General features: G+C 38.0%; 1 protein-coding gene across 2 annotated transcripts in view; it reads right to left on the bottom strand.

Moving 5' to 3' along the window:
• col27a1b (collagen, type XXVII, alpha 1b) overlaps window positions 1-23857 on the bottom strand; it is a 141321-nt gene that overhangs the window by 20095 nt on the left and 97369 nt on the right. For both annotated transcript variants that reach the window (XM_049470480.1, XM_022667443.2), the window contains exons 22-38: window positions 23640-23684; window positions 20458-20511; window positions 19790-19834; window positions 19644-19697; window positions 19319-19372; window positions 18199-18252; window positions 16679-16732; window positions 9636-9689; window positions 7182-7226; window positions 6725-6769; window positions 6551-6604; window positions 4732-4785; window positions 2469-2522; window positions 678-731; window positions 527-580; window positions 300-407; window positions 79-132 (exon numbers count right to left, since the gene is read on the bottom strand). In XM_049470480.1, the coding sequence (XP_049326437.1) occupies window positions 79-132; window positions 300-407; window positions 527-580; window positions 678-731; window positions 2469-2522; window positions 4732-4785; window positions 6551-6604; window positions 6725-6769; window positions 7182-7226; window positions 9636-9689; window positions 16679-16732; window positions 18199-18252; window positions 19319-19372; window positions 19644-19697; window positions 19790-19834; window positions 20458-20511; window positions 23640-23684 (936 nt within the window). The remainder of the gene's footprint in view (window positions 1-78; window positions 133-299; window positions 408-526; window positions 581-677; window positions 732-2468; window positions 2523-4731; window positions 4786-6550; window positions 6605-6724; window positions 6770-7181; window positions 7227-9635; window positions 9690-16678; window positions 16733-18198; window positions 18253-19318; window positions 19373-19643; window positions 19698-19789; window positions 19835-20457; window positions 20512-23639; window positions 23685-23857) is intronic.

Genomic DNA, 23857 nt, shown 5'->3' with positions numbered 1-23857 from the left:
AAACGACTGAATTTAACGTGTTCAAACTTTTGACTGGTACTGTATAGATATAAAATAAACATAAAATTATGAGCCTACCTTTTCTCCTGGTTTGCCTCTTTCTCCAATTTTTCCAGGTTTACCTTCAGGACCCTGAAACATAGTAAAAAAACAGATGCCCAACATTACAAATAGGAGGAATGATACCAATTTTATGTTTAATGCAGATACTGTAACCTCAAGTATCTGCTGATACAGATACCAGTCTGATAATGTTGATAACAGGTGGATGTTCTGCTATGAGAGTGAAAATTACTCACTCTGACGCCAACTAGCCCAGGATCTCCAGGGGGTCCTTCCTTTCCTTTCAGTCCAATCTCTCCTTTCTCTCCATGCTCACCCTCAGCTCCCAAATCCCCCTTTTCACCCTGCAAACAATGAAAATTCAGAATCATAATAAAATAAATCAAATATGCCAGTGTGAGGAGCACTTATGCGGTGCAGCTTATTCTGAAAACATGCAGGTGTGATAAATGGTTTTTCTGACCTTGGCACCGTCGGGTCCACTCCGTCCAGCCTCTCCATCATGCCCAGGTTCACCCTGAATTGAAAAGATGTTATATAGTAAATATTATTAATAGGCTTAAACAGAAGTGAGTGCAGACATTCATGCAGTTGTTTATAATTAAATAACCTACTCTAGTTCCAATCAGGCCAGGTTCACCAGTGTTTCCAGGAGGTCCGACAGCACCCTAGAAGAAGAGGATGTTTATAAGTGAGGGGTCATGTGTAAATGCTGTGAAACTGAATAAAATGAGAAGTGAATTTTTGCTAAATAATTTTTGAGCTTAAGGTTCAAAAAGCAGGTTTAAAATAACAGTAACAAATTGGCCACCATGAATATAAGCCCAACTACAAAATAAGCCAGTTTTTAAACTGGTGAGGTGCTTTATTTTGATTTATTAACAGCAACATTTTAATCCAGTACAAATTATCAGTGTCTATAGTTGAAGACTTAAATTATATTTCTAGAGTAAATTACCTTTTACTCAAGTTTTATTCACATAGACTGTAATCTATCTGTAACCTGCTTGCACAAATTATGGATTTGCAAAGCTTTCCTAAGAAAAAAATATTGAGAATCTGAAAAATCTTAAAACCAAAAAGTGAAGAAGAAGATTTAAGAATATTATCAAATTCAATTCTTAAATAAAAAAGTAAACTTCTCAAATATTTGCTTAAAAAGGTCTCTTATAAATTGTACCTGTGACTATAGGTACCGCAAGAAGTTAATAGGTACCGCAAAAAAAAGTGTGAATTTGCAGGAAAATATACACATGTTTTTGTTACTATTTTTTATTTTTACTATTTACACTTCAGCTCCTGCTGGTGAAATTTTGCCAAAAACACAACCTGTTTGCCATGTGCTCAAAAAAAGAATTGAGAAAACTGTCACTAAAAAAATATTCATGCTGCTGTTTTTATTTTATGGAGCTTTTAAAAAAAGAAACAAATGAAGAAAGTATGTGGCATTTGTGACTTTTTTATCTAAAAGCTGCTTCTTTAATGGTAAGAATGTTACTTTTGGTTTGAACTTTGAGAATCTAGCTTATCCGAGGTCATTTGGGGAAATAACATAGTTTAATTTGCATTATGCTTGCGTTAAATATTTGGCAACCGAAATTTTTAATGAAAATGAAAATGGCAAAAGCATTCATTTAAGTCCTTTTTCAGTGAAAAAGAGGATTTTTTTTATTTTTTTTTTCATTTTCTCCCCAATTTATATGACCAATTACCCAACCCACTCATTAGGACTCCCCCTATTACTAGTGATGACCCACCATCCATTTACCATTTACCAGGAGGGTGTAGACTAGCCCATGCCTCCTCTGACATGTGAAGTCAGCCACCGCCTCTTTTTGAACTGCTGCTGATGCAGCCTTACCGAGTAACATCACAGTACTCTTGGAGGAAAGCACAGCGACTCGGGAACAGAGGAGTTTAAGCAGCAGAGACAGGTCCACACTCTCCAAATATGACATTTGATTTCAGTGTATCTCTATCCTGTTAAACTGGCGAGTAAAACAATTTACAAACTACATTATCCTCTCCTGACAACTGGAAAATGACTTAAGTCTACACAGTGTGACAAACCCATCTAATTTTGAATTAGGCTAATTTCCAATTACTCTAAATGGACTTATTTAAAGCCTGTCCAAAAAAAAACAACACAACACATTTATAGGTGAGACATAATCAGTCCATCATTTGGTCACATCCCCTGATTATTAGATTAAGAGAAATTAATATAAAAGAGTTACATGATAAACTAAATCCCACAAGTGAAGGTTCCGGTAATATTTCTCTTTACAAGCAAACCACTGCAGCCTTCATGGTCTACATGATCTCCTATGTTATATTCATGGTGGCCACGTCAATAAATCAGCACTGGCTGACCTTGAATAGCAAAATGCAAGCAGATGTCTCACCTTCTCTCCGGGTTCACCTGGTAAACCCCGGTCTCCGACTTTTCCCGGTGGGCCCTGACAGAGAGCAGGAAACAGCATTAAGAGGGCATCCCCTTAAACCCTGGTGGGATGCAGCAGACATTACTCTATCACATCTGAAAGCCTTCTACACCACCGCCTCCGCCACCACCACAGTGTGGGAGTATTGGGCCGGTAATTGGAAGCAGAAGGAGAGTTTGGCCAGAAGCCTGCATGTCATCTTTTTTTAATTAGATCTATTATTGTAATTAGCATGGCCTGTGGTACAGTATCTAGTACTGTCTGAGAGTATGCCATTGTACACTGCAATTAGGAAGGATTTGGGTGAACGTGTCTTCTATACAAAGTTATTAATGCCTCCTTTGATATTTGGAGAAGTTTGAAGAATTGAAATGGGGTGATGAGTATCAAACTGAGGACATGTGTTTTTGTGTTTTACTTATCCCTATGGAAAAATGGTGAAAACTGAAAATAAGCACCTAAATTTTATGGTATGACAACTTCAAGGCCCTGTTATACACTTGCTGAGATCAATAGCATCCAAATGTTTCTTTACATACACGTTCTGGAGACTAAGAACAATTCCACCAAGACAAACTCCTGGCACATCAAGTGGTCTTGGCCTATGCAGAAATTCTAATTCCAAATTAAGGGTTTAAACCACCAGGGCTGGAAAACTCATTTGTTTATTGGGAAATTTTATGGGAAATCCAGAATCTATTCCCACTTCTTCGGACATTCTTGTGCCTGGCCCACTCTACAGCATAATCAGGCTGATTATGAGGCCGATTTGCTCATGTCTTCAATCGCAAAAATGTTTAGATTTCAAACTAATCTTGAAGGAATTATTTAATCTCAGATTAGGGCTGCACGATACTGGAAAAAATTTACGTTGCAAAACTTTTTTCAACAATATACATCACAGTATTAAACAACGCAGGGCCCATGACGTCCCCAGAGCTGAGTCTGTTGCCGAGAACTCAAAACCCGAGGAAAACGGCAAAACAACAGTAATCGACCCTTTAATCAGGGATTTAAATGGCTTTTTAAAAAGCAAAGAACAGCATTTTTCTGGAATTAAAAGTGTGAATTCAGCTATAACTGGAAATATCTGCGCAAAACAGTGCTGGACTGAGGTGCACAGCTTTCGACACGTAAGTTTACAAGCACGTGCCCCCTTCGCACTCCCCCTCATGCTTCTCAGGCAGCAGCAGCCAGTCACTTGCACAGACACAGAGACAGCACTGTGTATCTACTTCTTGTGTCAAGAATTAAAACATTGCAGCATGACATGTTTGATTTAACTGCCTTAAGTAAAATCACACGTCCTGCGATGTGAATACTGCTCATGTGCTCATCGACGATGCTTAAAGGATATATCATGTAGCTCTGTCTCAGATTATCCTGTAGTTTGTGGCATCTATAATCCAATATTTAGTACTCCCTAAAAGTGAGATGAAGCGCTGCATACATTATCAGCACATACATTCCACACAGAGTCATTTTGCCATGAATGACATGTTTGTTCCAAAAGTCCAAAAGTGAAATAATGACTTTTTTATGTACATACACTGACTGCTTTGGGCAGCAGGTCTTTTTACGCTTCTTCCCAGACAAGTTCTCCTCAGAGAAGGAGCAGAGAAGGTTGCATAACTCGTGTCTGGTCAGTGCTTTACACAGAGCAGACTGAGAACTTCAGGAAAACTAATCAGCTCTTCGTGTCTTTGGCCACTCCTGGCAGACTCCCATCCCTCGTCTCATCCCAGTGCTAATCCAACTGGATAGGGGAAACGATTGGTCTGGCTTATACAGCTAAAGGCCTGTAGCTTCAGAGAAGCCTTAGCTAAGCTTCACCTCACACATTCGTCAGGTTCCATCGATTAGATGTCACAGCGCCATTGCTGGACCTTACGTCCTTAAAAGTTAGAATCATATGGACATGACAGTTATGGTACTTGTCTCTCTAGTAGCAAGTCTTTATTATTTTGTTTCTAAACTGAAAGCAGAAGCATTGTGTTTAATGGTGCCAGTGTGCTGGAACAACCATCCCTGCTAAGCTTAATATATTCATTCTAAAACTTGGGTATCTGGTTGCTCTTCGTGGGAGTTCTTCTGGCCACATCATGCGTCTTTACGTACTTGCGTCACATGAACAGCCTCTAAAAGAAAGTCCGGCTCAGTTTTTTCCCTGTCAGTTTTAGAAACCATATGTGATGAAAAAAAAAAAAAAAAAAAACAGTATTACCTTTAGGCCAATCTCTCCTAAGGGGCCCATTGTTCCTGGTGGTCCTGAAGGTCCCTGTAAAGAAGCAGACGTGCATGAAAAAGGTCTGAACATCCAAACTCTGATCATTACTGCTGAGCTTCAGAATAATGGCAGGTTTATTTAAAGAATGTACCATATGCTGCAAGACACATTATAGAAGATTGATGAGGACTCTTGCTACAATATACAGCTCTGGAAAAAAATAAGAGACCACTTAAAAATGGAAGATGGATGATCATAAGCCATCAAACCAAGCTGAACTTCTTGAATATTTGCACCAGGAGTGGCATAAGGTTATCCAAAAGCAGTGTGTAAGACTGGTGGAGGAGAATATGCCAAAATGAATGAAAACTGTGATTAAAAACAAAGGTTATACCACCAAATATTGATTTCTGAAATCTTAAAACTTCATGAATATTAACTTGTTTTCTTTGCATTATTTGAGGTCTGAAAGCTCTGCACGTTTTTTGTTATTTCAGCCATTTCTTATTTTCTGCAAATAAATGCTCTAAATGACAATATTTTAATTTGGAATTTGGGAGAAATGTAGTCAGTAGTTTATAGAATAAAACAACAAAGTTCATTTTACTCAAACATATACCTATAAATAACAAAATCAGAGGAACTGATGTAGAAACTGAAGTGGTCTCTTAATTTTCTCCAGAGTTGAATAATATAAAACATGGAGGCAGTAGTGTGGAAAGCGCTTCTTGTTTTAAAGCTTGGAGTGCTGAACTTTCTTAGCATCGTACCATATATTGCATATGTATATTTTTTGATCATTTACATAAAATAGACTGTGTCCTAACTATATCATGTGCTATAATGTGAGATGAAGTGGCACTATATATATAACTGACACACAGCAAACTGTCTGTTTTTCTCTAATAAAATAATACAGGAAGTTGATAAATTCTTCTCTCTATATAACCCGTCTCAAACTCTGTTTACACATTGTGTTGCTTGGGACATGCTGGGATGTCCCACAAGTGTCTGAGATTGTTGCGTAATGTTAAATGAGGCATGCCACTGGCTTGCTATAATGGAAATTAAACAGTGCATGTATACTGCATACAATGTAGCCCTAAAAAATAAAAGTATTATGATTTGCTATTTATATTTCTAGCTCTGATTTCATAAACATATTTGAGATTTGAGTATTGTAAAGATGAACAGTACGTATCTTATGTTCACTCTTTTGCGTCATTTGTAAATGACGCTAAAATAAGAGTGTAAGAAAATATCTTTATATCAAAGCATCATAAACTTGTTTTGCAATAATGTATCTAATATATTTTAAAAAGCGTAGCAACATTTTAATGTCAATATTGGTGTGGGGGAGAGTGGTTCATTTAGTGTTGTGTTTAAACCATGACCACTAGATAGCAGTGTTGTACAGTTTTGTACTCTTGTATTCAGATCCGACTTTTCTGGTTGGATAAACAGTCAAGTTTTCTTTTTTTTTTTAATTAATTTTATTTCTAATTTTTTTCATTTTCTCCCTAATTTATGCTGCCAATTACCCAACCCACTCATTACGACTCCCTCTATAACTAGTAATGCCCCAACACACCAGGACTTTTCTTTGACTTGGATTGAATGCAAAGATGTGTTTTTTTATACGATGGCAGTTTTTCTCACAGTGTTCCAATATATCATAATAAACTGAATCATAACTGATAACTGTTTTTTTTTTAACAATTATTTCTATTAAAACTTGCCCTAGAACCCAAAAAACATTTAAAACCTCATTTATTTTCCTACATTTCAAACAAACTACTCAACTCAAGCAACTTACAGGTTCTCCTGGGATTCCTTTTGCTCCTGGTGGTCCAGAGGGTCCTTGAATGCCCTGGAAAAAAAAACTGTGCTTATAAACCCAACTCTTTATGTATTTTAACGGCTCATGCTATTCTAACCAACATACAGTACATACATGTTTCTACAAAGATTAATAGAGTTAGTTACTCACAGGAAATCCACGTGCTCCTGGCTCTCCTGTTTCACCGATCTTTCCCTGAAACAACACACACACACACACACACACACACACACACACACACACACACACAGGGATCAGTTAAGGATTCTATTGGCAATGCAAAGGAGAAGCAACCAGCATCAGATCAGTATTAAAATTTAAATGACTTTAAATTGACCTTGCTTGTTAATACAAATCCTTCTGCTCAATAATGTCTCTTATTGTCTGTCTCTGTGAGTCTTGGGGCATAAATATTCGATCAGGACATAATAGTGTATTTGGACAAAACAAAGGAAATGCTAATGTTAGCCGCAAAAGGCCTGACAGGCAGCCGTCGCCTTAGGAGCCTCTGCTGCTCAAAACCATCTGCGGCTTTAATCAGATCAGTTTAAATAGACTTCTGAGGAAATAAAACAACAGAAGCGAAATATAAAATGTGTTGTCATACCATCGGCCCTGGAAAACCCGATTTTCCTGGCGGACCGTCCGGACCCTGGAGGACGAGGAGAAAGACAAACAGTCGATGATTTGAAAACAGCCGATGTCTCCTTCATCAGCTTTCGGTAACAGCTTTTAACAAAGACGTTACTGTCAGAGCTGCAGACTCGGCGTGACAAATAGATTTCTTAACTTTAATTGATAGAACTGAGGGCTATAAACCAATGGAACTGAGGGCTATAAACAAGATCTCAATCTGTCCTTGTGTGGGTTTCAGCACATCCTAAAGAAGCAACCAGAACAGCTCTAACAGTCTGCCTTGATGTGTTTCTTATTTAGAACACAATACACTCCCTTATAAAACCAACGATATCTTCAAAACCATCAGAAAGCTCTGGTAATCTTTTCCAGTTTGAAAGCTTCTGGGATTTTAGATTTACAATTCTATGGCAGATATATGGAAATACACTCACATGCCAAAAGTCATTGGACTAATGGGAAACTAGTATTGTGTCCCATGGCTCTTGCCATAACCCCATCTAAGATAAGCATTAAAAGCTTCTGCAATAAATGCTGATGTGAGTGAATGCATTGTCAACTATTTGCATTAATAATTCTAGCCAGAAACCATCGGTCACAATCATTGCACCCACTGCACTGTCCACTGTGGGGGGTAATTAATGCTTTCTATGATGTCTTCCCACTAAACATGTGACAACTGTGGATTAAGGAATGTTAAATCCCATTAAAAATAGGAATGTTCCACCAATCTAGCCCCTACAATCAGACCACACTCAAACTCCAGCACATAACTAGATAATTCCATTCTGCTCATGTTCAACTTCACTCATAACAGTATTTTGAATTTATTAGTCCACAGCACTTGTGGAATTCCCTAGATTATTCCTTTATTTTAATAATGCTCTTTGGTAATGAATCTCATATTGTTGGAAAGGCTGTTAATTACTCTTTTAAATAGAATAACATTTGTAAGAAACATGCAATTGTGGGATGAACAGTTACTACTGACACTTGTTTTGAGCTTCTGGTACCCCAGGGTCCTGGTTGGCACCTGATTGGCAGCACCTGTGAGCATGGATAGGATCTGGATAGGATCCTTCAAGCTGGTGTTCCACCAAACCAACTTGCAGCATTATTATTTGAAGTGAGCCCTGGTACCAGTATCTCTAAACTAAAGGCCTAGTTCCAAATAACAGGATTTCAGAAACAGACCGCAAAGTAGATGTCCCAAGAAGATGACAGCCCAAGAAAATCTTCCAACAAAAACCAAACAAGTCAATAAAAGAAGAATAAGCTGTTTGGAAATGGCAGAGATGATGCATGTTACTTACAAATGTGGCAACATTTAATTAACAAGTAACTAACAGGCTTTCCAATGGTAAAGGCAGTTGTGTGTCTAACCCTTCAGAGAAGGGGTGACGATAGGTGCATGTAAATCATTACATAATATTTAATCAGAAAATATATATTATAGTTAATATAAACTATAAGCATATATTTTATAAATTAAAGAAAATAAAAAATAGCAAATAATTTAAAGCATTAGTATGCGTTTTTCAGTTGCTACAGGACTCGTATCTGACTGACAGCAGTTCTAACCGTGACCCTTCTCCTGATTTTGAGAAGGGTGTAGTAATGAGTCTAATAGCAAAGTCTCAGGACAATCTAACCAATCAGATTCATGATTTTCACTCCGGGGGCTGGGCCATGACTGTCTAACCCCTTCTCAGCGCTGTGGTGAAGGTGTTACACGTTGATTAGTGTAAAGCGGAGCTCATGCTGGATTAGTTCAGTAGTTATCTAACTATTATGGAATTGCGACGGTAAATGAGACAAATATTGTGTCATATCATATTAAAAAGCCTTTTTTAAGGCTGTCCTTCAATGTGAAACTAATTCACAATAATAGGCCGTCTGACTGGTGAGTTTTTGTGTGTACTTAATGTTTTGGCTGACCTGGTGTCCTGTAGGCATACAAACGAGTGATATTTGTTGGCCGGCTGTACTTGTAGGAAAATTAAGCATTAATTTTGTCGTTGTAGCTGTTGTATTTTTGGCCTGTTAACGTGCATTAAGCTCATATAACTCAAAAAGTCGAGACAGAGAATATGTAGTTCTAATACAAATCTATGTGTAGGTCGGCGAGTGGAGGGGGGGGTGGGGTTGTGTTGCAGAAGGGGTACCCACTATATTAACTGCAAGCCACTGGGTAAAGGAGTATTGCCAAAGACATTACTACAACAAAGAAATAACCTACCAAACACATATTTATATTTTCGCAAGTAAAAAAGTGTGGGACAAAAGAGAAAAAAAAAAAAAAAGAAAAGATTTATGTTGTTTCATCCTGATACTACCAAGATTCTGGTGGTTTCACCCAAAAGAGCTTACATTCCTTTACAGCTGACTTTATTTAGAAAACTTTCCACACAGATCCAATGTTTACCTCGCCTCCTGCTGACCCCTTCTCTCCAGTTGGTCCATCAGGCCCCCTTGCCCCCTGTGAAAGAAAGGGAATAAAGGATAGTTGTAAGTGGTGAGAGGCGAGAGAGAGAAAGAAAGAAAGAACAAAAAAGAAGAGTAAATAATTAGATGAACAGCAGAGGGCTCACTTTGTGCAGATATGAGGGAACTGTGAGCAGTGCGAGGTTACTGAGGGCACTGGGTCAGGAGAACCGAGCCACTATCCTCTACTCCTATTGGAACTGGTGGACGTAATTATTTAGAGGAATACTTAGTGTTGTTATGGCTGTGTGTCAAAGCTTGACATGCCTAAGCACACACAGCATTACACAGCATTTGTGCTCCAAAGAAACGACCAGGAAACCACTGTGTTCCCTGTCCAAGCGCCCAGAAGCAACACATATGGGACGAATGTAAGTTTCGAGGACTGTGAAGCATTGCGCTTCTTGACATCATGGAAGTTTGGTTGCAATGGAAGCTTTCCATCAAATTTCCATTGTAGTGATTCACAATCACTATGAAAGCGTTCTGAAAGAGACACACAGACTACGACGATTTCTCACGACTCACTCTGAGAAGTTCTGAGGAGCTGCTTTACTCTGGGAGGTGGAAAGACTGATGAATGGAGACATTATTATGTCTGTAGCCACTGTGGTTCCTGCACAAGAACAGCCATGTGGTGCTCTCCTGAAGACTCCGGGTTCTGCGGCTCGGCGCACACTGCCGCCTCTGTTCTCCGAGGTTCTCTGTGATCTGATGTCAGGGGCGGACCTCTGACCTTTCAGGGGGCCAATCACAACATTTGCGCTGATCCGAATCAGCCCAAGACTCGGCACAGCACTCATGAAAAAGAGCAGTGGGAGGGGAAGGGGGTTTCTTCAAGAAATCTCTTTGAATTTGGAAAGAGCGCTCCCAGTTCAGAAAGGAATCATTTCCAGTTGCACAAGTGACAGCTTCAATAAATGTTCTGTAACCAAATGGAAAACAAGCTAGCGTGATTCTGGATGTGCGGGGAGTAGGTTAAATCGTGCATTTGTAGAGTAATGGATATCAGAGAGACCTCCAATGTTGGGGGAAAAATGTACTATGGAAATTATTAAGATATGGCACAATTCCAGAAAAAAAGACTCACTGTATAGTCAACTCATAAAGTTCAATTGATTAATGCAGACAATAATAATAATAGAAAATGCATTTCATCAAAACTCACCTAAGGTGGCGAATCCTGGCCTAGAAGTAAAAATCCTCTCCTTCTTAGAATTTGAAATCTGTTCCACATGCCTTTTTTTTTTAAAGCTCTCCTGCTGGAGTGAAGCTATAACTGCTAAAACTGACTGAACTAAAGTTCTCCAGGCAGTTAAAACAGAATCCCTGAGAGGATCTTTACATTCTGGACCTGAATTTGCCACCTAAATTCCACAAATATACACCAAAACAAGAACAAAAAAAAAAGAACAAAAATTATTCTAGGAGTACTTATTTTTGTATGCTTTAGATTTTTACATTGACCTTTTTATCCAGGATTTACTGGTATTTGGTACAATCTATTCTTCCCTTCACCAGTCCATCATTTCCAAAGCCACTTCCGACAACACACCCCAAAACAAAACCAGCATACATCCACCCCCATGCTTCACAGTTGTCAAAATGTGTTCTTTTTCTATTAAGGATTTTTTTTCCCCAAACACATACAGCACATATAGTGCTGTGCTACCCTTAAATCCAAGGGCTACAGGCCAGGCCAGTTTTCTAAGCTTTATAGGTTGGTATAATATTTGCTGTACTGTTATTAAGATGACTTTAACTTAAAAACAGTGCATCCGGACAAATGTGTTATTAACAGCTTAGTTTAAGAGAGGGTAAAAGCTGTCATTTCTGATTGATATTGTTGTTGGCAGATGCTTAAGAATGCAGTATCGGTATCTGTATCAAACATGAATCATCAGAAAGTATCAGATCTTAGTAGGTACAGACATCTTTTGTGGGTGTTTTAGACAGGTTTCTTTTCTGTGATTTTTTATATTTTTCATATTGATATAGAAATAATTTTGCCATAACCAAAATGAAGAAATATATTTAATATATAGAAACCTGTAAAAACTCTATCGACATTACTCTGTTGTTGACATATAAAAACATATCCTTCCGCCTGAGAAAACTAGTCCTACCAGCTTATTTTAAAACACCAAAGCAGGATGAATTATCTTGAGCCTTTTAAAAATAGCATTTTCCCATAAACATAAACTGCCCGACTGCTTTGATTATGCGTGTGGATTATCTAAGTGCGGAGCAACACATTAAAATGACTATCTCTGCTAACAGACCATATGCTGCAGATGCGGGAGATAAATAATAGCTTGAGGTACGTGGAGTACTCCTTTAAAGATGCAGCTAGCTTTAGGGGCACCAATTAAAGGATGGAGCACAAATCCCCATGACAAGCTGAGACAGACTCTCTTTGAGCCTGGGGTTCATGGGAAATGAGCAGCCTCACCATCTTTCTTGGAAAAAGATGACAGACGTGCGTGGAGCCTGTATAACTGGCAGCAAAGGTAGCGGTTGTTCAGCCTCACTTCCACACCATGTGAACGGAAAGGGAGTTCCCTGTTTCAACTCAAGAGATTTCCATACATGAATGGACTTTTTGGACATTTTACTTGTATGGAAGGAGGGAAAGTGGAAGATGATAGAGTAGTAGGGTCTCTATTTGTATTATTTGTAAAAAAAAAATGGCTGCAAACAGCAGCCTTTCCATGTATAGAAAATGTGATTTTAAGTGAGACAAATCATTTAGATTCTTTGTTTTCACTGTTTTGCCCCATTAACAGCCATTTTTTACAGTGTACAGCAGGAGCATTCTCAGAAGGTAACAAAACATTCTTTGACCGCATTAAGGCTTTCTTTCCTGGTATACTGTCATCTTTTTTTGCCAGTAGTAGGGCTGCACGATATTGGAAAAAAATTACATTGCAAATGTCCTTTTTTCCACGATATATATCATAATATTAAACAATGCAGGGCCCATGACGTCACCAGCCCCGCCCCCACCCACACGCTGTCTCGCATCTAGACCGATAAATAGCTGAGTCAGTGCCGAGAACTTAAAACCCGAGAAAAACAGCAAAACAACAGGAATCGACCCTTTAATCAAGCATTTAAATGGAATTTATAAAAGGTTAATAAGAGTGTTTTTTTTCTGGGATTAAAAGCGTGAATTCAGCTGTAACTGGAAATATCTGCACTGCAAAACTGTGCAGGACTGAGGTGTACAGCTTTTAACCCAACCATGTGGATGGAGGCCATGCGGTTACCTCAGGCGTGAGCATACCCAAGCCATTTCCTGAGGTAACACTTGATTTTAGTGGTATCATATGATAATCAACATTAAAGGAATTTAAACATCCCTAGTAGACATAAAGTACGAAGTTTGGACACAACTTCATATACATTTTTTTTTCTATATTGTAAATGAATACTGAATGATTCAGACTATGAAGGAACACATAAGGAATCATGTAGTAACTTAAAAGTATTAAACATTCTTACAATGCTTTAAAAACTTTAAAATCCTTTATTTTATATCTTATCTGGGGAACTGTTAACTTGTGGTTTCTGAGGCTGGTAACTCTGATGAACTTATCCTTGGTCTGCCTTTCCTGTGGTGGTCCTGATGAGAGCCAGTTTCATCATAACATTTTTGATGGTCTTTGTGAAGTGCTTGAAATGTTTTGGGATTGACTGACCTTCATTGTTTAAAGTATTTTTTTGAGTGAGTAGTTCTTGCCATAATTTGGATTAGAACATTACTCAAGTAGATCTATTCACTGCATATCAACTCTACCTCTTCACAACTTTACTCAATTTCTTTTGTCTTCTTAATGTGTTTGAGAGCATCAGTTGTAATTAACTCTTGACGAGTTCAGCACAGCTGTTAATTGAACACCTGAATTCAAGGTGACTCTACCTCATAAACCTGACTCAGAAATTCCAGCCAAGATGTTCAAAACTTTCTCTATCTAAACAAGAGGTACTACTTTGAAGAATCTAAGATATAAAGCATATTCTTGTTTGTTTAACACTTTTTTGTTTACGAAATAATGGTACTATTACTCTACAATGCAGAAAATGTAAAAATAACAAAAAAGCACTAAATTTGAGGTTATTTTGGAGGGAGCTTTTAACAAGTTAAAGGGGGCAAAGTTAACTTTTCTGTATGTATAACTACATTGGTGAACCAATAAACCAATGAACCAATAAATAAATGAACCAATAAATAAAAAATCTTTTCATGTTTTATGTAACTTATGAAAATTGACACTTTAAGGTTTAGTTTCTTTATCACATGTACTTTAATCCATTATCCCTCTTCTGATCCTAGTTGAAGATAACATGTTCCTTTAAAAAATGCAGATGTTTACATGCTTACGACACCAGCAGCAGGTCTCACAGGAAAATAGGTAACATATGGAAGATACTCCGGTTCTAAAGCTGCTCCATTAGACCTTCACTTTTCCACCATCAGATAACATCACCTCCACACGGCCTCTGCCGTGCTGCCCTTTCTCTGCCCTCAGCTGCTGCTGGTTCTACTGATTCTGTGCAGAACCGTGTTGGTGGTATTGTCCTGTTCAGCGTGATTGTGCTGTTTCAGCTCTAAAGAATCTCTCTGCAGCATCTGGATGCAATTTCTTTCAGTTGTCTATGAACAGTCCAGCAATGCGTTTGGCTGCATCTCATCTGTGACAGGAAAGCAGTACTTGCCACCATTAAGGTGATGATGATGCTCTGAAGTGTAGATTTCTTTCATGTGCTTATTGCACTGTAGATCTTATCACTGCTGGTGACGTAGTGTGAAACATCGCGTGAAGCATTTGAACAGTGATTACATTTGCTTCAGAACAATTTCTGTGGTAATGAGATCAAAGTTACAACACTTTCAGCACCGGTCAGGACACAGGCCTACAGATTTAAGGAAAATCTAACCTCAAAATGATTTATACTGTTTACTCAATGCTAAGTGAACTTCAACCACTAGCCTATCTCTGAAAGACCTTTAAGTAATGAAGTGAATCCAAGGATAACAGAACAACTCAGCTGGAAGATCTCAACTCCACAAAACATCTCCAAAAGTGGCCAATGTCTGCTTTAAGCACAGTAATGTCTAGCTTGATTAAAATATTTACTTAGATTCGAGACAAACACTTACATTTCAGATAAAGATCTAAATACTCTCTTGTTTACTGAACAATCCTAAAGATTTTAATGTGTATGTAATGTTTCTTTTTAGAGATCTGATAATTAGGTTGGTTTTCTATCCAGCAAATTCCTGCACTTTAAAAATACAAATAAATCCTGAATGAAAAAAGGCAGATTTTTACGCTACTTTTACGTTATTAAGACTTTTATACTTTAATTATTTTTGAAACCAGTACTTTTACACTTTTACTTGAGTAAAAAGCAACTTGAGTTGATACTTTAACTTCTACAGAAGTTTTTTAAGCCTTAGTATCTATACTTCTACCTTTTTGATACCTTTTGCATACACTGATGCATAATACTGAGAAAATTTAACTTTCATGTGGCTAGCCATAATTAAGTTAAATCAAACCAGTCAAGCTACAAAATCAACGAATCACACAACCCACATGCAGCACAGGGAGCAGACAGCTTCCACACATGTAGGAAGGACCAGATCAGATACACTGGAATTCTCCTGGGCTCAAAAACAGCTTTCACACTTGAACAACTGTACCAAAATCGCAAAGCAAAGCTCACATGGGTTCGAAAAAAAAGGCTAGTGTAGTGAAAACTACGAAAAAAGTAATAATAATAATTCAAAGCTTGTCTGAAAATCACTCACTGCATTACACTACTGTGATAGAACTGTCTGGTATGTTTGCACTCCCAGATGTGTGGAGGACGCTGTTAGGGTGGCATAAAGGTTGTAGCTGCAACATCCATAAAAAAAATTGCATCTGGCCGTAAAGAAGATTTTGCTAAAAGCTAAAAGCAGACCGAGGAAAATCTTCCATCGTTGCTTGTTTCAATTTTCCTATGGTTCTAATCACATTAACATACAGAGTTGTAAAGCCGTAGTGCATATAAGTACCAACTATTTCACATGTTACGTAACTGCACAAAACCTTGGAATGGAAACCCAGTTCCTGCTATTATCAGACATATACAACTCTGGGAAAAAAAAAGAGGAAGATGGGTGATCACAAGCCATCAAACCAAGCTGAACTGCTTGACTTTTGCACCAGGAGTGGCATAAAGTTATCCAAAAGCAGTGTGTACGACTTGGTGGGGGAGAATATGCCAAGATGCATGAAAACTGTAATTAAAAACCAGAGTTATTCCACCAAATATTGATTTCTAACTGCATTATTTGAGGTCTAAAAGCTCTGCATCTTCTTTGTAATTTCAGCCATTTCTCATTTTCTGCAAATAAATGCACTAAATGACAATATTTTTATTTGGAATTTGGGAGGAATATTGTCCGTAGTTTATAGAATGAAACAACAATGTTCATTTTACTTAAACATATATCTATAAATCCCTAAATCAGAGCAGTATATCTGCAGAGACTGGCTCTCTAGAATCCAATCTATTCCAATTCTGTAAAAAAAATCTAAATATAACTGAAATATAAAAGTACTGGGTCCAGTTTCCTAAAAGCATCTTACCATTAAGAATATCTGGACACACAGAGAGAGAGAAAGAGAGCACCCAGGCTGAAGCTCGCTCATCCATGTAAGAATCATCTTGGTGATAAGTTAGAACCTTTTGGGAAACCCAACCCAGTTGTACATTAAAACATTTAAAACAGATTTTAAGTGCAATTTTGTAAGAATTTAAGTCTTGAAAATTACCAGAAAGTACCAAAAAAAAATTGTTGAGAGAGATGCCAAAACAAAAAGTTGATCGTTTTTTGATAAAATCACTCAACCAAACATTTTAGGCTCCTATTTAAGAAGAAGAGTAAAAAAGAAAAAAAGAAAAATAGTATCGATCTGTGGTTCTCACCCTTCTTCCTTTGGGTCCTCTGTTGCCACTAAGTCCTCTCGAACCGGGAGGCCCCTGGAGAAGTGAGAAGAGAGAGAGAGAGGAGAAATGGCAGAGTGAGGCAGGCGGCAGGAGGACCTCATCTTCAGGCCCAGCGAGGGTCACTCTGGCACCCTCACAAACATCGCTTGACCTGATTAAACCTGCAGAGAGCAAGGCCTGTCCTTCAAAGGCCAGTGTTTATGTTTATGCTCGGCCACGCTGCACTCGCTGCCCTCTGCCGAGGCTCTGCTGAGGCTCCCCCGGAGCGCCTCCAAAAGGCATTTCCTGTCAGGGCCGGCTTGATGTCAACCTTTTGGACGGCTCATGCAGGGAAGTGTAAAACAGCGGAGGGGCGGAGGGGCTTGGGCAGAGGTGTCTGGCGTTTTGATTTAAAAAGCTCAGCTATCGCACTACCGTTCAGATCCGTCAGCTGCTGTCAGTGTGAGAGGAGGTATGTGCAGCAGGCCGTGCGCCAGATCCTCCAGTGTGAACTCGGCAGGCTTTGATCCCTAATAGAAGTAAACAGAGCTGTCCAGAGCCAGAATGTGCCTTTAATTGTTGAATTAAATGAGACAGACTCTTGTGACTCTTGTGGAGACTCTTGGTTTATCTAGCAGGATACAGAGCAGATGATTGTATTGTTGGGAAAAGCTTCTGCTGCCTTGTGTGTGAGATACACTAAATGTCCCAATGTTCAAACGTTTGAGGACATCTAGGGCTGGAGGACATGGCCAAAATTTAGTTAACCTGAATTTAAGTTAATATAATATAAACAATAACCAAAAAAAATGAGATGCATGAATCTTAATATATATTTGTTTTCATGTTGAATACATAACTCAGGTTCACAGAAAACTACATTGCTGTGAAAAAGTATATTTAGATTTTTTTTTTTTGCTTTTTATCATACTTAGTGTTTTTCACATTAACTCAAATTTAAAATAGGCTGTTGTGTTCTTTTTGGTCAGCAGTGTTTTTGCATTGACACTGTCCCGTGGAGACCATTTTCACCCAGTCTTTCTTATTACTGAATCTTTAACACTGACTTTAACTGAGGCAAGTGAGACCTGCATTCTTTAGATGTTGTTTAAGGTTTTTTTCTGACCTCCTGGATGAGTTGTCTATGCCCTTTTGGAGTAATTTTGGCAAGCCAGTCACTCCTAAGCAGGTTCACCAATATACCATGTTTTCTCCATTGTGGATAATAGTTCTCACTTTGTTCTTCTGCAGTCCCAAAGCCTTGGAAATTACTTTGTAAACATTTTCACATAGAACCAGGTTGGCTTGTATTGCTCGTTTCCCTTAATAAATACAATAATTTTAAATCTGCTTTTTATATTTACTCAGATTATCTTTGTCTGATATCAAAGTGTGTTTGTTTAATCTGAAAAATGTAAATATGATGAAAAAAGCAAAAACAAATAAAATCTCTAGGGGGACTTTATATACTATATTTTATGAATAATATGTAACTAATTGTTCACAACTGCAGAACTTACAGGTATTCCTTGTGGTCCAGGTTCTCCTCTCTCACCCGGTGTTCCTGGGTGTCCCTAAAATCGACAAAAATAGAAAAATAGCATTAAGTCATCAATGGTTTACAATGTAGGTTTCGTGATATTTTACAGTTTATTTAAGCAGCATGGTAACTATTGATTTATATTTTAAATTAAGTTATATTAACATATTTGCATTGAGGAACAGATTAAAAATGTTAAAGGAACATAATAGTTAATATTTAATATGATAGCTTAAGACTAGGATCACTCCTACTGCAAGGCAGCAAACTTAAATTAATGATTTAATTAAATTCTTGAAACTTGTATAACACTTTTCTTAGTTATTATTCAGGACACTTCATCAGTCTAGCTGTCTTTATAAGCCTTACATAGTCTGTTTCACCTTCATCACTCTGTAAAAAGACTATTTAGGTAAAGGTGAGAGAAGAAATACTGTCAGAAAAGGACCTCAAAAAGGAGGTGTTGAGTCATATAATATCAGAAAAATGGATGTGAAATCTGCTCATCTTAAATTACAGAAGCTTTTTAAAGAACAAAGCAGATTAGAGTGAAGACACTGCAGACTGACTGCACTATACTGTCTAGAAGCAGTAGCCTGATACAGTTATTGGTGTCAGACAGCACGACAAAGACGAAGAAAATTCATGCCAATGTTTATAGGATTGCTATGGGCACCAAACATTAAGTGGCGATCCTTGAAACATTACATGTAAATGATGTCAAACTTTCTTGGCTGCTTTTTTTTCCCAATCTTGCCCTTGGGCTTGCCATTGGAGAGCCTCGACTGTTGCTCTTGGTTTGGACTTTGACTTTGATCCCAAACCACTTTTCCTCACAGCATGTAGGGAACGGCTATGATTTCCTTATGTCACAGAAAGGAAATGACTCAGTGGTCTTGTTGGTGAGCTGTAAAGTAGAAAGTGGCTGAGCCAGCGTTTTCCCACACCGAAACCACAACTGTTTTCCAACCATTTCCACTTTAGCTGGCTCCACTTTAGAGTTATTGCCCCACTACAATACCTGAGCGGCAGTTTTTGTTTTCTGTGGGGGTAAAAAGATACCCCTGAGAGCAGAGACGAGATCCAGACTTACTCCTTACCATCGCTCCCTTTTCTCCCGGCGGCCCTGGCAGACCCGTCTCTCCGCGGTCTCCCTGATGGCACAAACAAATTACAACACAATAAGCCAAAACACCACGGCGGTAGACGGCACAAATTCAGAAGGAGACACTGAAACCAACAACTGGCTAATGCGAAACCAAGAAAACAAAGAAAACAGAGAAAACAGAGAAAAGTATTAAGACTTTGAGTTGGGCAATATCAGAAACATAAAAAGGTATACTACATTATTTAAAATAGCAAAACAAACATCATTCAAACAGCAATTTCCATAGTTCAGAGGTAAAATAATAATGACCTACTGACCTTCTCACCCAAAAGCCCAGTCTCACCAACAGGCCCAATGAACCCAACAAGACCCTGTAAAACAACAACACGTCATAAATCTGGACCAAACACCGTGAGGAAAGCAAAATGTTTGAACAAGCAATTGCATGGAAAATGTAGTTTACCCTTTCGCCAAGCATTCCAACATTTCCCATTATTCCAGGCTCCCCCTACAGCAGAAGATCCGGTTAGCATTCCATAACATTTTGAATACATTAAGGATTTCCTCCACAAACCACAAAGAAAGTCTGTCCTTAAACTGGCCATAATGGGAGCTTGCAGAACACAACTTACATTAATGGAAGCTACACTATTTGTTTAGCATTTCTATATTAAATATTATATGTACAGTATATTAAACAATAATACAATCAAGTTTAATGCTATAATGTGTAATAATAATAATAATATTGGCACTGCTGTGCTGCGATTGTAGGCACGAGGCCGCAGGCTGTCTCAACTCTCGGTGGTAGAAACAGTTACTCCAACAAAAAAGCATGATATGAATGAGCTGGATTCCCAATATTTTTGTCCACATGTCCACATTTATCAATGTAAAGACATTTATATTGTGTGATTATATTATATTTAGTGGTTACATTAGCTTAAAGTATCTGTAACTTCTGTAAAGCTTCTCTAGAATCTAGAATTAGTACAAATAAAGAATGAATTACGCATTTGTAGGTCAATATCAACAATTTTCTGTCAAAACAAGGCCAAGGCTAAATTCAGAAAAAGATGAAATAATAAAATGAATAAGAATTCCAGTAATCTGCTGGAGCCATGACCTCACCTTGGGCCCATCCGCTCCCGGCTTTCCAGAGAACCCCTTCCTCCCAGGCCTGCCCTGAACAGAAAGCAGAAATGACCCATAGTACTGGACTCTGACCTCTCTAAGCCCCTTTGAGACTTCATGGCATCTCATTAGCCTCTCATTAGCACCAGCCTCCACCATCCACCGCCATATCAGCTCCCTCAGGAGAAGGAGTTTAATGAAATAACCGCACAGAAACAGAGCCGTAGCATTATGCTGCTAAGCTGCGGCCGTCTCTGGACACGAGTCAGCTGTGCTTATATTGGAGCGAGGCCGGAATCTGCCTTAGCTGACAGCTAATAGCTAGCGTTGAATTTTCTTTCCATTTTCCTTTCTCATTAGCTAAATTAGCCGTGCCGTCCAAACGCCTCGTCCGTCCACAGCCTGTGGTCAGATTTTTTGGGAGCTTAATCACAGAGATATGAATGATGAAACTGTTTACTTCAATGAATCATGACTAGTTATCCTCAGGATGTCTTCAGGATGTCAAGCAGAAGCTGTGCAAATGACCAGGACTGAACTGCCACGGAAGACGGGCTATTCTTAGGCCTGTGTTGAATCTGGGGCAGGTCCAAAATAAAGACACTGCATTCAGTGAAGACTGCATTCAGAACAGCTGAAAGGTAGATGCTAAAGAGGGGCAATATTAAAGAGCCATAGCATGCAAAGCTGAATGAAGTCTCGGATCAAATCTCACCAGATCTTTCCATGTGTGCTAGCATGCAAAAAACAGCAAAGCTACGCTAAAAGCAGATCATCAGGGACTCTTGATCTAGTTTCCGACTGGACGCTTGAGATGTAATGGAAAAAGGAATGAGAAAACAAACATTTAGCTCGGAGGGACTGGACGATTACATCATTTTAAGTCCTGCTTACATTGTAAATTAAAGAGATTGTAAAAGGAAAAAAAAATGCTTCAAAACATTCCTTACAAGTGAATCACTGTAGTCTATGTAGGGGTAGAGCCTGCTTTTTGTAATATCTTTAAAGCATCCATGGCTAAAAGAGGCACTTTTACTCAACACATTCAATACCAAGCTTAACCCCTTGACCTAAAGAGGATGCAACGAAAATACTGTTTTTGACCAAAACCAAAACTGAAACAAAACATTTTTCACAGGTTCATTCATTAAGCTATTTTTTTTACTATTACTACCAATTAGAATGAATCATTTAACACGTTTTTAGCTTTTACTATCCCTGTAGACAATCCAAAAATGCACATTACCTCAGCATTGTTTAAGCAGTGAAATTTCAGACATAACATTTACCTCCGCAGTGCTATTTAAATCCTAAAAGTACCTTAGCAGTGCTACTCAAGTCACTAATGCTAATTTATCTCAGCTAACATTACTATCCTCTTTTCCTCTTTCAGTTGGAGAACAGCCAATTTGTGACTGGATTATCTGTCAGGTTCCTAGAGTTTTTACTGAACTGGGAAAATCTGCTTTTAGCTGCAGTGCATCAGTGAGCTGGAATTCACTACAGGAAACACTAAAACTCAGCTCACTGGTGTCACTAAATCATTTTAAACTTTTAGTCTCTAACCACCTTCAGACTGTTTTAGTTGAGTTTTTCTTTTACCTTTTTTTATTTTGTCTTTTTATTTATTTAATTTTTATGTCTTACCTTTTAGCTTTTTTATTTTATTTATTTTATTAATTACATCCTTTGATTTATTTTATTACTGGTTTTACTTTCAGCCTTTTACATTTTTATGTCATTATTTCGTCCTTTTATTTTTTATACTTTTTAACTTACTATTATTATTTATTTTAGTTGTTCCATCATTTACTTTTTTTAAAACTGTGGTGTTATTTTAGTCCTCTACTTCTTTTCTATTTTATTTTTATTTTTTTATTGCTTTACATATTAGCCTGTCTGCATATCCTTTTACTCTTAATTAATTTATTTCTTCTTAATTTTATCTTACATTGTTTGCTTGTTTTTATAATTTAAACATTTTTCAGTCCCTTTAATTTTGTAAAAGCTTGGTTGCATTGAAAATTCAGGTTCCCCTCAATGTATTACCGGAAATAAAGGTTAATTGATTAAAAGGATACCAAGCATAATCATAGCATGATAATAGGAGCTGTTTCATTTAAATTTTTGTTTACATTTTTTTGTTTAATCTTTACATTTTGCAAGTTGAAAATTATCCATTACAGCGCAATGACACAAAACACCAGAGTCAGAGTTGACCATGCTTTACAGTATGATTTTTTAATTTTGCAAGAAGAGCGTAAAAATTTACTTTAACATGCCATTTTTTGCTCCTCCTGCCTGCTCTAAACACTGCCAGGGGCAGCTGGGGAAATGGTTGGAGTGTTGGCCTGCCACTGCCACCGAAAAGATCCTTAAAGTTAAAGGAAACACTGCAATAGGACAGTGTTTGGTAAACCTATAAAAAGTGAATTTTAATCAACGTTCAGCTAAATATTTTCAGTTGCCAGATATCCGGCGCATCACTTCAACCCTAGATTTCTTATTTTGTACTCAATCCTAAAGTAGACACTATTTACCTGTTTTTTGGAGTCCTGAATTGTTTTGTTTTAGGGTTTTAGGGTACATGTTAGCATGTGTTGTTAATTATGACCTTAATGTTGTCATGTTGTACATATTTATAGAGCCCACTATTACAGCAGTGATTTCTCAACCCATCTGATGTCTCATAACATAATAACACTGCTCCAAGCATTAAAATACCCTTTACACAGTAAACAGATTAGTTACTTGGCTGCATTACATGCTGTGCACACAAGATAGCACGCACCATGCAAAATGAATCTCCACAACAAGAACAAACCACTATCAAACACAACGTCTCTTTTGGCTTCTCCTCTGATCTCCATGTGTTTGCAACTTGCTCTATACAGGTACTTTCAAGCAGACACATGGAATCAATACGATTTGGAACAGTCATCCATCTATTAGTTAAGCGTCATAAACACTAAGATCCTTATACACGTTAAAATTCATGTGGAAAGTGAAAAGCATGCATTACAGCGCGCTAATATGGCAGTGAAACTAAACACCAAAGTCTAACAGGCAAAGCTGACCGTGCTTTACAGCATGAATGCACAGTAATGGCAATTTCATGCTACTGCTACACCTCGGATTCATGGCCCTGGTTGGCAGTGCAGGATCTAGAAAGCACTCACCTCCAGTCCTGGGGCCCCGGCTGGTCCAATTGGCCCCTCTTCACCCTGAGAAAAACAACCGCAGTGAAACTAATTATTGACATGACTTAAAAAAGCATTAACTCAATATAACCATAAATAATAATAATAAAAAACAAACAAACATGGGTTTATTATTTTTGACCTGCAAGTAATCAGCAAAGACTTTCTTTTCTGTAAATGCCATACGAATAATAACA

This window comes from Astyanax mexicanus, chromosome 22 (assembly GCF_023375975.1).
Source record: "Astyanax mexicanus isolate ESR-SI-001 chromosome 22, AstMex3_surface, whole genome shotgun sequence".
Classification (NCBI taxonomy): Eukaryota; Metazoa; Chordata; class Actinopteri; order Characiformes; family Acestrorhamphidae; genus Astyanax; species Astyanax mexicanus.
Note: the sequence above shows the minus strand (reverse complement) of the source record. Positions and strands in the feature narration are given on the sequence as shown.